We start from the raw sequence: 15,033 nt of genomic DNA, 5'->3' as shown, positions 1-15,033 counted from the left end.
GGATAACTCATGTTGGGCAAATTTTTCAAGAGCTTTCTTCCAATTACTAAATCCCCTAACTAAAGTGCTGTTATTGTCTGCGAGGTGCAGTTATCCTTTTTCTGTGGCTTTGGTGCACGTAAAGCAAATCACACAGTCAGATTCTCTGATATAATGTAGCCATTTCCATTTCTCGAACCATCCACGTTGAAATGATCTTTCGAAAGATTCTGCACCACTTCACCTGACAGGAAATGTCATGTTGGGCTGGTAAGGTTCCTCAGGTCCCCCTGACATCAATCCTGTGTATCTCACCCTCAGCAGAGGCAATGGTCACGGTTGGTTCACAAACCTCACCACTAGCAAATCCTGTCAGGCTAACGCTAGCCTGAACGGTTCCTCCTGCGGTTCCTGCGTCTGTGTAATCACTTTCTGAAGCAGGTGTAGTTGCTCTGTTGTAGTTGTTGTTGTTGACGTCCTTGTCTTTTTCTGTTTGAACAGACTGTTGATCGCTAATTTTACTCTTCTTAACTATATTACTGCAAAAAAAACTCAGAAATGTGTTTCTGCTTGTTGCTAGCCATTGCGACAGTTACCTTTTTATCGTTACTTTATTACCGTCTCTGATACATTCAAATGTTATCTGTCGGGAGCAACAAACTAATTTAAAAAGTAACAGTCTCTCAAAACAAAGAACAATACGAGAAAATATCAACCGACAAAAAACCACATTTACATTCCCACCAAACTTATTTCACAGTGTTAACACAATATGCACTACGAATAATTTTCTCCATAGAAATTACATTAAACATGAACGGTCGAGGTTAGTACGTTGTTTATTATATGGCATTTTTCTCTCCTTTCATTTTGTAAATGAAAATAAATGGTAGTGTCATTGTAAACAGAAAACATGTCGTTTTGTTGAGCTCTCAAGTCTTCTCACGACACAATGTGTTTCAGGTGTTGCGTAGCAACCAATTACTTTCTAACTTCAAGTTACAATGATTAATAGAAAACGGACAACACGGCTAAGCTAAAATGGCTTTAATTTAAAAGTAACAACACAAGTGATTCAAACTATAGTTTCTAGTCTTCTTCATCACTTTTCAATAACACATTTTCGCTCCTGAATTTCCTCCTGGCTGTCGGGGTTTTCATTTTCGTCTGATTAGTAAAGCCCCCCTTCCCGCGCCCCTGAAGAAGGTTGGTTGGTCAGGACTGTGACGTGGTTCGTGTAAACTACAAAGAAGAAAAAGAGGAAGAAGTTAACCCTCTCTTAGCCAGAAGCTACAGAGGTACCCTTATTCAAGGCACAGTTTTCTCAGGAAAAATGAAGACGTGTCTACGTTATCAACCAATTTGTCTAAAGGTTAGTTGCTTTAGTCACTACTACGGATCTGTTCGGGAGTTTGTTAATGTTCAATAGCCAGAAGCGAAGGTGCTGTGGTGTGTGTGTTTATGTAGATGTAGCGGTTCTGGTCCACGAAATGAAATGGCCCGGATCCGCCCTAAAAGTAGCCCAGTAGCGTATGTTCTCCGCGTTTCCAAGTACTGCACGGATCCGCTTACCAGATCTCAGACAGTTCTAACAGCTTCATCAACGCTGGCCATACATTTCCCTAGTTGGTCAATTTGTAGGCTGGGGTAGATAGCTACTACCAAACACATTAGAAAAAAAAACTTCACACAGAAATACTAGCAGGAAACAGGCGTTGTAGTACAACCATCAGTAGACCAAATGATGTATGATGTGATTCTGGTGACTACACTGTATACGAGTGAAGAAATTGAATATTGTAGTAGTGTCTATGGTTGTAGTAGTGTCTACGAAACCTGTTTGTACACTGTAGGCAATTTCCTGACCACAGCTGTCCAAATTGGGTTGTGGTTAGAAAGCGGAAGCGAGTTGCACTATTTAGGCTAGTTTCACGCTGCAATATAATTAACCCTGTGTGTTTAACAGAATGACATTTCTGATATAAAAACAAGTGACAGGATAGCCTACTAGCTGGATTGCTTGGTAACTAGCTCGCTAGTTCAGTCTGTTACACTATAAACATCCCGACATGCCCACTCAGTGTAAATTCACTGTGCCAGGCATCTCTTTGTCAGAAGCCAAGACAGGCAGTTTTCTCAAGAATGAATTGTGCTATTGGTCGCTATAGGGCCGAAACACACCAAACGCGTTTTAAAAAACGGGACGCTAGCAAATGCATTGTTTTCTATGGCCTTGCGTGTGCGCCTTTTCTCCGCCACGCGTTGAGTCTTTCTAGCGTTTTTTAGATGCGCTTAAAAGTTGAACTATTCTCAACTTTCCAGCGCAAGGCGCGGAGGCGCACCGCTCATTAATGTCACACTCGGCCCAGGCAGGTTGCGCACGCAGCTCCGCTTCCTAGGCGCCGGGCAAAACAGCCTGGTGCCCCTGTGGCTGTTTTGCCCGCCACACTTTGCCAAGACGTTTTTAAAGCGTCTGCCGTTTTAAAAAACGCGTTTGGTGTGTTTCAGCCCATAAGAGTTTGTTTGGTACTTTGTGAATTTACAATAGCTGGGTTTTCAACCAACTCATTCACACAAAGCGTTTGGTCCGCCTTCTTTTTTTTCAGCGTCGCGCACTTTGAATATTAGCATGAAATCGATTTGATTGCTGACAGCTATCTAATGTTAGCCCGTTAGCAAGGTAACTACCCACAACATAAACAGCTCGCTAGCAGCGTGGTCGGTTATTGACCTGTCAATCTCACTGCAAATATCTACTTTATCAACACAGCCTGCGCCTGCGCTGGCGTATTTTCATACATGCGATTTGATTGGCTGACGTTACGGAACCTCATCGCACGTCACTGCTACACTGTAAACGAGTAAAGTTATTGAACATTTTTCCCAATAAAAATTCCCCCAAATTGTGCAAAAGCCTCTCAACTAAACGTTGTAATATAACTAGTGCTGTCAAACGATTAAAATATTTAATCGCGATTAATCGCATTTATGTCATAGTTAACTCAAAATTAATCGCGATTAATCGCAATTTTTTATCTATTCTAAATGTCCCTTCGTTTATTTATTTTTTCCATCATTTTATTTTTATTTGAATGCCCTTATCGACATGGAAAAGTTGATTGGCTTGCTTTATGCAAATGTTTTATTTTATTGAAAACCAATATTGCCAAACAGGGTGGTACAAAATAAAATTATAAAGTGCACATTTCAGGTAAACAAGGACTCAGCCTATAGTGCAGTTAAACCATGGCTTAATATTTTCTTTTTTTCAAGTTTGCTGGGAACATAGCAGTCAGGCCTCTTATTTCAGAAACATTGAACCGTAACAGTTAGGTTACCAATAAAAGGTAAGCCTACTACTTCTTTGCTTTCAGCCAGCTGCCTGTTGACATTTTCAGACAACAGTGAAGCCTGCTTCTTTTGCACAACACAACTTTTAAAAGTAAACTTTCCATTCAGAAGCTTTTTATCATCCATTTCGCCGTATCGCACTCACCATTCACTCAAACCGTAACGTTCGCCTACTACACAGTTTGCGAGGACAAAAATAATGTTTATCCAAAAATAATGTTTATCTAAAAAAAAAAAAAATCATAAAAAAAATATAACCATCAGTAACTAATTGGTGTGTGAAGTGATTTTGATGACTCTCTATCTCTATATCTACACCGTATGAGTGAAGTAGATGTTAAAATGTTTTTTCAACCAGATGGTCTAGTACAGGGGTATTCAATTAAAATTCAAAGAGGTCCAGATAGAGAAGATTTCCTCAAGCAGAGGTCCGGAACATCATAATGTCTAACTTGCGATATGATTCAGTGCCATATATATTAAAGTAGCCTAGTATGTATCAACGTCTGTATGTAGTCAACAACTGACTGTCAAATCAAATAAAGAAAGTACTATTCAGGGGCTCCATCTGTGGTTATTGAAACCACTTGTTTCGGCTCTATTTCCCTCTTTGTTAACATCTCCTTTATGGCCAGGTAGATGTCCTCTCCTTTTGTACTGGTCTGAAGGGGTGTAACCCCTAACAAGTCTTCACAGAACTCTTTCTTCTCTATGTTGAAGAACCTTACATAAACTAACAGCTGAGCATTGTTGCATCAGTGGACTAATCTACAGCCAAGCCTACACATGGTGCCTTATGAATTGCTTCATCCAGCTGTGCTAGCACATCCTGGGTTAATATTTCAGTTTTCTTTGTGGCTGATGATGCTGACATACGTATTTGCTTGATTTTTTTCACCAAACTCTTTTTAGTTTTTTCTGAAGTAAGGTTTCAGCTACCGCACTCATTGACAACCCCTCCGTCAGTAAATGTTTTATTATGTTGACCCAAAATCCAAGCAACTCTAAGGGAACATTTGTTAGCACATTGTTGGGCTGTGAATGAATGTATTAGTATTCAGGGCCTCGTTTGTCGTAAGGGCTGAAGCTAAGTTAATTAATTGTCCAATTAGCCCGTTAACATTAGCGAGCTGATTGAGGACAGGATATATCAGCTCGTCAAAGGCTGGTCCGCATCCAAATCATGTGGTTAATTTCAACCAGGCTAAACTTATCAGGGCAATTGCGCGTGCACGTCCTACTTCAAAAGGCAGTAAAGGTCGATCACCAAAACATTGATTTTCTGACGGTAAAATGGCTTCTAAACTCAAAGAAAGTGCCTCTTTTTTTCTCTGCTGGCGAGCAGGAGATGATCATGAACGCTTATGAAGAATACAAGACTATAATCATGGCAAAATCCAACACCGCCACCGTTGTGAGAGCAAGACAAGAAGCGGTGTATGAGGCTGTCTATGCGGTGATATCTATGTATGAATAAGTGACAGCGAGTGTGATCTGGTACAGTGGGTAGCGCTGTCGGCTAGTAACTGCAAGGTTCATAGTTCGATTCCCCTCACCTCCTACCTCGGTGTAGTTTTACATTTCCTTGTAAGTCACTTTGAATAAAAGCGTCTGTTAAATGATTAAATGTAAATGTATTAATAACAAATGCAATAAATTGAAGCAGTCAAAATAAATTGTGTGTATTTCTCACATTTTTCATGGGCGCAACCCACATACTCAGCTGTGCTGCTCATCCCACAAATGCATGTTCCTTACAAATGTGGCACCATTTAAAAGGGAAATAAACAGGCTTTCCAACGGTATAAGATTCATTGCAGAGAAGCATTGTTTCAACAAAGAAATAATCTACCAAACACAAATGTCCTTACTTTTTTGTGCTATGTTTAGTATAAGGCACTATTGTAAACAAGAACAAGGTCGTTTTTGAAGTTATTTAAAGCAGCACAACGGAGGAATTGCTAATCGCTAATGAGATGCTAAACCTGTTGAAATTTGCTTACTTTGACACTATGACAAACTAGTGTCAACAACTTTCCTGCCACAGACAAACATCAAGCAAGTGCAACACAAGACAAAACTAGACAAGACGGCAAATAAGTTACTTACTAGTCCAGCAGAGAGTAGTACTCGGGCGGCTTCCAGAAACGTACATAGCGAAGTAATATGCCCACGGACCCTGGTATGGCAATGGCACAGAGGCGATTCTCCATATTAAACGTCATTGTAGCGGCCCAATTTTTTTAAGCTGTTATTTTAAGGTAAAATTGCTAATCCTAACCCTAAAGTACAATTGCTACATGCTGTTACTTTAAGAGGTGTCAATTTTAGTCAGTCGCTTCCGCCTGACGCATTGTTGGAGGGCCCACTTCCCTACGGGCCCCACGAGCCGCTGTGCAACCGCACTGCCTGCACTGTCTATATTTACGCCCCTGTTTAAAGCACTGCTGCTTGTTTGTAAGTCACTAAATGGGACAGGACCAATTTACCTCTCAGATATGTTTCCTGCGGTATAACATTCTGTTAGATCTCTCAGATTACTGGAGAGAAATTTGTTGGTAATACCTTTTGTCAGAACTAAACATGGCAAAGCATCTTTCAGCTGCTATGCTGCTCAGCTCTGGAACCAACTTCCTGATGACATCAAATGTACTCCAACTGTAGCCAGTTTCAAATCTAGACTAAAGGCCCAACTGTTCGCCGATGCTTTTTGAGACTGATCGAACGCACTCCCCTTTTTATTGACTTTGTAATTTATTCTATGTTCTTTTAGCTTTAGGAAAAGATGATTGGTTAGTGGACATTTTAAAATGCCCAGCACCAGAAAGGAATCACTATACAATCCAAACTTGAAAAAGTTTTCTTGAATCTGGGTCACCAAATCATCCTGTGTAGTTTTAGGTTGCTTCAGACCTATTGCTGATTTGTTTTGTTCAGCACCACTATATTCTTACACTGTTGCATGGTGTAGATTTGGTTTGCTTTCACATGACAATTTTAAAAAGGACCAAAATCTGTCCTAATTGCCAACTACATGAGCGAGCGACAACAACCAATGCAAGTGGCTCCCATTTAAATCTGTGAGGTTCTCCTAGCAGTGAGCGTCAAAGAGCAAGAACATCAACACAAAATAAACTTGATGATAAAATCCTCTCTAGGCTTGACCTTATATATCTTGTGAGTCTAAGAATCATAGCAGGGCTAAAAGGATTCCATTTGTATTCTGTCATTCTCAACAACTATTGTGAAACAAGCATTTACCTGATTACTTGTGATACTCTTGCTGAAGAGCTGTTTCTCAGCTGTAGCTAGACCCTCGTGTATGAGTAGGAGTAGGAGCCTTCATCATTTTCAGCCTACCGGATGTGCTGCGTAACATTCTAACTATCCAATCAAATTCCGTTGTCAGGCAAATTACATAGTTTGATGTTCATATAGACAGCATTGATCACCATGCAGCCTGGTGTATGCAGAACGAAACGGAAACACAGCAAGAAACCACAAAATGTCACAGGCCTATTGTGTTAAATTGAGATGTCGAAGTTTGTACCTCTTGATTCAGCCTAAAAGGATCTACTCAATACAATACATACATAGATCATTCACAAAACTTTATTTTCTTCTTCATACCCATCAAACAAGAACAAAAATAATTCTGGTAAACCTACTCCATCTCAGATAGCCAACATGTTCAGTTGCGAATGTGTAAAAAAATGTAACATTTTAAACTCAAAAAGGTTTAACTTTGATTGTTTAACGTTAATGTAAAGTATTAATGTCTAAACAAACCATTTATGACCTGTTTTGCTTTAGCATCAAACAAGCAATTACACCCCTCTGAAAATCAATAGAGACTGAAGATCTCCATAGATACCTTTTCTTTGATTAAAAAAATCTAATTCCCATCTGCAGGAGCGGAAGGCTTGGCCGCAAAAATATACATTACTCCTGTTGAGCTTTCTGAGGATTTCTCAAGGTAAATACTTTAATTTTATCTGGGAGTGATAACAATTGTCTAGCGCCTTGCAGGGTCTTCCTGAATGTAAACAGAGTTTGCTCTTAGTTTAGTTTTGTTGTTCTTGTCACATATGTTGGCATAAAACTTTCTTTACTTTATTTCAACAGCCATCAACATTATTGGTGATGATAAGGAAGTAATTACTGGAGAAACTGTTGAGCTAGTTTGTAAACTGTCTGGAGATGGTGCTGAGGTTCTTCGAGTAGACTGGATGAGAAAAACACTGAAGAAACCAGAAAAAAAGATTTTCACAATCATAAGAAATAAGGATGCAACTCCTGAAGAAGAAAATGGACTCAAGGATCGCCTTCAATTTACTGGGAGTATACCACAAGGCATCGGAAATATTCGTCTTCAGGATGCAAGACTTCAGGATATTGGGAATTACTCATGTCGCTTTGTTCTGTTTGAAGGCAGTCCTGTCAGCAAGTCCATTCAGCTGAAAGTCCAAGGTATGGTTGCTCTTTCTGACAACAGAATGATGTTATCAAGGAAGTTGATTAGTGTTCCTTATGTATACATGTGAGTCACACAAAGTTGTGATTCAAGATAATATACTTTTCTTGAATTTAATGTTTACTTTTAATTGCCAAAGCAATGTTGAGGAACAAAACACATACATATAGGCTATATAGGGATTCAAAAAAAAGTTTTCTGTCTTGTCATGCATGTCATCTTAATATCTTGGTAGATACACTATACCTCCCTAATTTACCAATGCCAATCTCCCTTAAAAATAAAATCCAGGCAAATTTGACTTCACCCCTGATCTTTTCTATAACTAGAAACGCCCCTGGTCTGATTATTATAGACATGAACTGCTTTAAATGTATGTTTTGTGCCATATGTGAGTTCCTATATGTCCTTGTCCTCTAGCGTATGTCTGTCAGTGATAAGGCCACTGCTAAGAGGTCTGGGCCCCCTGACAGAAGGCCCCCCCAGCAAGATTTTCAGATTCAGATTATAAATGTTTCTGAGGGCTTCTAGTACAGTTTAGGGATCCCCAGATGTGGAATACCCCTTTCCTCTACAAAAGGCTGGTTAATTAACAAAGCCTACTTCATGGTTATACATGAATATCCATCAAAGAAAAAAAAAAAAAATTGAAATTACATATCAGATATGCTGTTGATGCCATAATTGTGCAGATTATCTCTCTGTAATCTTTTATCATGCCTGGCAAGCGAACTGAATTTCTTTTGGACACCGGCATATTTATTTCCATTTTGTAAATAGTAAATTAAATGAATGAGATTTAACAGCTATGATACGTTGAGCAAGCCTGCCTTGTTTGATATGTTTGAAAGTAAACGAATTACTGTTACTGTTGGAGACATCACAGCAATGTTGTATAGATATTAAAATATATCAATTACTTGAAACAAACGGTATTTGATGGCAAAGTTTACCGAATCAAATTCAGTTTTAGAGTAGCACATCAAAAATACTACTTGTGGATTTTACATATGACAAATAACCCCTTTTTTTATCCCTTTAGCTCGACCTGAGATAAACATCCCCACCATTACACCTTTGGTTGGCACAAGTGAGGCAACTCTTGCAACATGCAGAGCTGATGTTGCTCATCCTCCTGCTGAGGTGTTCTGGAATGCCAGTTCCCTTAGAATATCTGTGAGATCAATAACAAACTCTACTGAGAACCCAGACGGATCTATGAATGTCTCCTGCAGTCTCATGGGTGTGCCCTCCAGAGACATCCTCAACAAGGAGGTCCTGTGTTTGGTCAGACACCCAACGTTGGAAAGACAGCGGACGATCCCTTACTCTATCAACATCCATTGTGAGTAGCAGTGCTATAGCATTTGTTTTTCATCTCTATGTTTTCAGATCACACAATGGACTAAACTTTACCACTACAATTTCAATGAAACATTTAGCTGAAATGTCCCATATTCCCCATCTAAAAAAAGCGGAGAATGCACATCGCACAGTTTCATACAGCCGTCGGGCTCAAGGGTCCCAGACACCAACAACCTATTTAACACTAGAACCATGGCAAGTGCGTCAAAGTGATGGTTTCTTTTTTTCGTTTTCAGTTTAAAAAAAATAGGATTTAATAAAAAAAATGGTTGGGAGCTCATTTAAGACCGGTTTTATTCATAGGGAATCTTGAACTTGTTTTGTGTTTTCAGCTTATTTTGTATGGCGAATAAAATAATAGTCTTGCATGAGAAAAGATTAATCTCTGACTGTAAATACAAGGGCCTACCGAAGTCCATCCCCTCGTCCTAGTCGCAGGAGGTGGTAACAGACAAAGTATGGGATTGCCAAATAGGGTGATGTATGGTGGGTAGTTTTCTACCCAGGCCGCTACGGCTGCCATGAAGGCCTGCTTGGAATAACCCAGAAATGTGCTGGCTAAAGGGGCTCTGGTGAAGCTAGGTGGGCCAGCTCAGTGGATTTATTGGATTACTGAAACATCAAGACCAATCAAATTTTGGGAGAACCGCCTTCTACTAGAAGAGCAAGAATGACAGAGTGGACAAACGGCGATAGAATCTACACTGCCAAATCTTTTTACGCCCAAGACGATCTTTATGATAGGAATTTGGAATGTGAGGTCCATGTATCAAGGGGGTAAAGCAATAACAATCGCAAATGAAATGCAAAGGTACAACCTGCAAGTACTCGGTTTATGCGAGACACGATGGACTCAGGCAGGTCAAACCAGATTAGCAACCGCTGAGCTAATTCTGTATTCTGGCCACACTGAAAGGAATGCGCACCATACGGAAGGTGTAGGATTTATGAAGAAGCACAGAAGGCACTTATCAGCTGGGAACCGATCAGCTCTAGGAGAATCACAGCTCATTTTAAGACCAAACATCGTAGGATCAACTTACAGATTGTGCAGTGTCATGCACCAACAAACAACAATTGGATCTGATAACGGAGGCTATAAAAAGATAATGGGTACACATGGACTTGGAGTAACGAACAAGAATGGGGAGTTATTTGCAGATTTTTGCACAGATAACGATATGGTCATTGGAGGCTCACTTTTCCCACATAAAGATGTGCACAAGGTCACATGGATGTCACCTGACCGGATGACGGAAACTCAGATAGACCATATTTGCATTAGCCAGAAGTTCTGGAGATCCCTACTGGACGTAAGAGTGAAACGGGGTGCAGATGCAGTATCGGACCACCACTTAGAGGCTCAAGCTGAAGAAATGCGAAACAACGACATCCGTCAGAACTAAGTACAATGTTCATCTGCTACAAACCAAATGCAGGCAGCCACTGGATAACTCTGTCTAAACCATGGGTCTCAAACTCAAATGACCTTGGGGCCGATGAGCATCCAGTCTGGTCAGTAAGGGGCCAGATCACAATACTGTAGATACCACTTTTGAGTGTGGCAAATTTACCATGTGTGATCAGTGGTACAATGGTTAGTTAGTTGAATAACAAGTAGCTGTCCTGGGTTTCAATTCCTGGGCAATGCAATATCCTCTTTGGATAAAGGTGTTTGTTATAGTTGCATTTTTGGATCGCGTGGTCATTGATAGCCCATGACTTACATAAAGAGCAGTAATAGTGGGATAATGTCTTCATTGAAAACTACATCTATATTTTTCCTTCATACAAGCACATTTCAAAGCAAATGCTGTACTGCACCACTTTTGTATAGTTTGTAACAAGGCTGCAAACAAACAAAACATAGCAGAAAACTGAATACAGTGTCAGCAAAAATCTGAATTATTTTATTTTATAAAATACATTTATTTATAATAAATATATTTCGAGTGTATAATTTTGTTTGTCTGCCAAAATACAGCATCTTTCCATCTATATTATATAATATTTTACTGATATGCTGATCATTGATGCTCCACAGTCCTCAGAGCAACTTCTATGACTGACCAGCATGCTCAATTGCATCACACAGTTGCTCAAATACATCCTTAGCTGTGGTACGGCCTTGCATTAACAGGAGCCGCACGAGAGCAGAAAAATCTCTGGCACAACAGCCTTATACCACAGCCCATAAGGTAGTCAAGAGATGGTTAAGACAGGACAAGTGAAGATACATCAAATATCTAGAAGAGCAGGCACAGGATGCAGCCACACAAAGAAACATGAAAGGTCTCCATGACATCACCAAGCAGGTGGCTGGAAAATACAAGCAGGATGGTGGAACGGTCCGCAACAAAAAAGGGAACATACTCACGAAAAAAAAGGAATAATTGAAAAGATGGGCAGAGCATTTCGAGGAGTTGCTGAATAGGCCAGCCCCAAGAGTTAGGGCTGATATGCCACCAGCAGAAAGTGTCCTTCCCGTTAACTGTGATATACTAACCAAGGAAGAACTGCGGAGGGCCATCTTAACGCAAAAAAAAAAGTATTGAGAGTACTAGCGGGGGAACGGATGTAGATGTCTGAGCTAGAATTGGAAAAGCCAAAGCAGCTTTTAACACCTTGCATTAGCTCTGGAAAGCTGGAGCCATTACAACGTCAACCAAGATACGCATCTTTAACACCAAGGTTAAAAATGTCTTACTCAGAAACCTGGTGATCGGAAATCCAGAGTGTAGTGTATGACCCGCGATGTCTTCCTGTGCTTGCAAACAGAGCGCTGTTCTGCTCCCGACCACACATTTCACAACTCAAAATACAAAATACATATAATAAAAAACATATAAATACATATAATATTCTGCACTTTAAGAACAAAAAACGAAGTCTACTGTTTTCATTTTATACATTTATATCTTGCGAGAGTCGTGAGTAATTTCTTTCTCCCACTCCCACACCAGTTTCTTTCCGCCTGCACTCGCACTCCACAATCAAAATTAGACCCGCACTGCACTATTTTGAGCAAAAGGTCATCACTCGCAAAGGAACCGCTGCTGATTCAGCGGAGACATTTTGTTTTTCTGCTGAAATTGTACCAATACTAAATATAGCAAGTTTAATTTTACAATACAATGTGACACTCCATGCTCTGAGGAGTGAACAAGAAAGTTTACTGTTTCCAATCATCTCTTTTGGTTATTGTTTACGGCAGTGGTGACTCCATTATTAATGTTAGCCATTTTATTTATATGTCTGGATTATTAATCTTAATTGGACCCCGCAGACTTGCATTACACTTTGAAACATTCCAGTCCTTGACAACTCTTTTTTTTTAACTGTTCTTCAACAGAGTGGTAGAATGTTACATGTGGATAACATTTATTTTTTACTTCCTTGACAATACGTTTTGTTGTTTTTGTTGTTCATGATAATTACGCAATAAAAACCTTTTTTTTCTCTCCCCCATCTGCTAAACACTGGCACAAGGAAGTTCTCAACTTATTCTGTGTACAACTGAAATTCTCTTGCAGACCCCCCTCAGTCAACTAAGGTGACTCCTCTCGAGAGTCCCTCTTCATCTCCAGTGTTTCAATGTCAAGCTGATGCCAATCCAAGACCAGACAATTATACATGGACAAGGTACAGTTTGTTGGAGGGGTGTTTGTACATGGCAATCATTCTTAACTCTCTGAAGCAACATCTCAACAATTAGCCTCTATACTCAACACAACAGAAACTGTTGGTTTACTAGTGGAAATGACAAAGGAAAGGATCAGAGGAGAGCTAATGTGAATGTTTAACAGTTAACCCATCAACATAGTTTTTGCCAATTGTCAAATTAGATCAGGGATAATGTCATCACAAACTAAACATTGCATTGCAAACATTTTCTTCACAGGAATGGACTTCCTCTCTCCAATAATGGAGTTAAAGCAGATGGTAACAAACTCTACTTTCAAAAATTACATTCCGACATGAATGGCCTTTATGATTGTGAAGCCTCAAACATCTATGGGTCAGCAACATGTTCATTGCAGTTTTATATAATTTCAACTTCCAGTGAGTATTTGTTCAATTTAAATTATTTACTGATTTCTTATGTTTTAACCGTTTTATCATGTCTAGTTTACTGAGCTGTACTGTATGCAATATATTTTTTATATATATATATATATATATAAAGATGTAAAAAATTTGACAATAAATTGTTTGATTTTAATTATGAATGAATTATTTGTTGCATTGGATCTGCTAGTTGTAGATATGAGGTACAGCAGGAAGTACATTATTAGGAATGTGACGATCACTTTTGTCATTTCAGGAGATAAGTTTTTTCTTTGGATTCCATTCACAGTGTTCCTGTGTTTCCTTACATTTTGCATATTCAATAACAGGTCAAATATATTTCCTATATAAACACATGTGTGAAAGGGTTCCGTGATGTTATTGAAGCTTAAACATTTCTTTTTCTCTACGTTTTCAACAGATCTGCGCTGAAAAGTAGTGTGGTGAGCTATGTTACTGTTACTGGTCACAGAGTTGTCACATTTCCCTTTTGCTGCCCTGCAGTCCAGTGTCTTTTCTATTTATTCAAGGATTACTTAAAATGTATGATTTTTAAGTGATTCTTTCACTTAACTGGTTGATCATAAAATGTGATTTCTACAGATATAATGTATACTGTGTGCTGCCATTTAGAGTGAATTCATGTATTTCCCCAGACTGCATTAATGACCAGGTTTCAGGCTCCAGATTCAAGAAGGCAGAGTGAAGACTCTGTCATTGAGGAGTCAGGAGAATCAAGGTAGAAGTACTTTAATATACAGGTATACAGTTAATCATGTTTTAAATGATTTAGTTATTTAAATGTAATGCTACATTTTACTGTTCATTTATTAAAGTTAGTTCTGATTTGTTTAAAATTCTCTTTTCCTTCTTTCCCTTTCACGCTCCCAGTCAATTACAGGTAAGATTTTTTTTAAAACCCTTTTTCAGTACAAGAATTTTTTTTTCATGTTACCACAAGTTTGCAAAAATTTTTCCCGTATTAAATACGTAATACGTAAATAAACCATGTGATGGTATTTTATGTCATTTTAAAAAGCAAAACTGTGTATTGACTGCACCCCTGTATATTAAACATTACCTTGTCTAACGTGAAGCTAAATGTCACTCGGTTTTGGTGCGAGCCATTTAAAAGTTGTATGAAGTAGGGATGGCCATTTCAAGCAGACATTACTACACCTCCTCCCCACAAAAGCCGTTTTCACAGATGAAGAATCAGGCTCCCTTTCCCACCTGTATCACAGGAGAGATAGTCCTTGTCTGGAATGGTTGATTTAGAGCGCTGATAATAAGCATGTTGGGCTTGGTAGCTGGCCGTGGTCCTGGTATGCCCATAGTGGAGATTGCGTATGAATGATGTCCACTGACACCTCCTATGGATAAGGAGTAATGTGAGCTTAGAGCTATTAATGAAAATGAGGAGAATGGGGAGGAGGTGGGATGCTTTGCTACGGCAGACTGAGTGATGTGGTAGACAGATGAGGGGGGTTTAAATCTCCTCAAAAGTGGAAATGGGATGAGTGACAGCCGTCAATCATCCCAATGGGCTCCTCCTGAACTTTGTTTAAAAAACTGTCAGAGCTTCCCGTTGACAGACTTTAAGTAATGGAGCTAGAACCTTTTTCTGACTCCATTGAACTCGAAGATTCGGACTTCATACATCCAACGCTTCATTCGGGGGTTCCTAGGATACAGCCACTTCTCCATCGGGTCCAGGCTTAGAGAGGTCATCCACACAGGCGCTCTTCTCCCGCCCCTGTCCGAGGCTCTCCCTGCTCCACTGGGTTAGAACTGGA

General features: G+C 39.5%; 1 protein-coding gene across 2 annotated transcripts in view; it reads left to right on the top strand.

The window, feature by feature from the left end:
* Positions 1-1,214: 1,214 nt before the first annotated feature.
* LOC105898443 (nectin-3-like protein) overlaps positions 1,215-15,033 on the top strand; it is an 82,231-nt gene continuing 68,412 nt past the window's right edge. For both annotated transcript variants that reach the window (XM_031582572.1, XM_031582580.2), the window contains exons 1-10: positions 1,215-1,351; positions 7,243-7,306; positions 7,456-7,800; positions 8,847-9,149; positions 12,703-12,811; positions 13,071-13,231; positions 13,494-13,566; positions 13,659-13,680; positions 13,894-13,976; positions 14,129-14,138. In XM_031582572.1, coding sequence (XP_031438432.1) covers positions 1,313-1,351; positions 7,243-7,306; positions 7,456-7,800; positions 8,847-9,149; positions 12,703-12,811; positions 13,071-13,231; positions 13,494-13,566; positions 13,659-13,680; positions 13,894-13,976; positions 14,129-14,138 — 1,209 coding nt within the window. In that variant the 5' untranslated portion in view covers positions 1,215-1,312. The remainder of the gene's footprint in view (positions 1,352-7,242; positions 7,307-7,455; positions 7,801-8,846; positions 9,150-12,702; positions 12,812-13,070; positions 13,232-13,493; positions 13,567-13,658; positions 13,681-13,893; positions 13,977-14,128; positions 14,139-15,033) is intronic.

Source organism: Clupea harengus, chromosome 2 (genome assembly GCF_900700415.2).
Source record: "Clupea harengus chromosome 2, Ch_v2.0.2, whole genome shotgun sequence".
NCBI classification, from domain to species: Eukaryota; Metazoa; Chordata; class Actinopteri; order Clupeiformes; family Clupeidae; genus Clupea; species Clupea harengus.
This window is presented reverse-complemented; position numbering and strand designations above follow the sequence as displayed.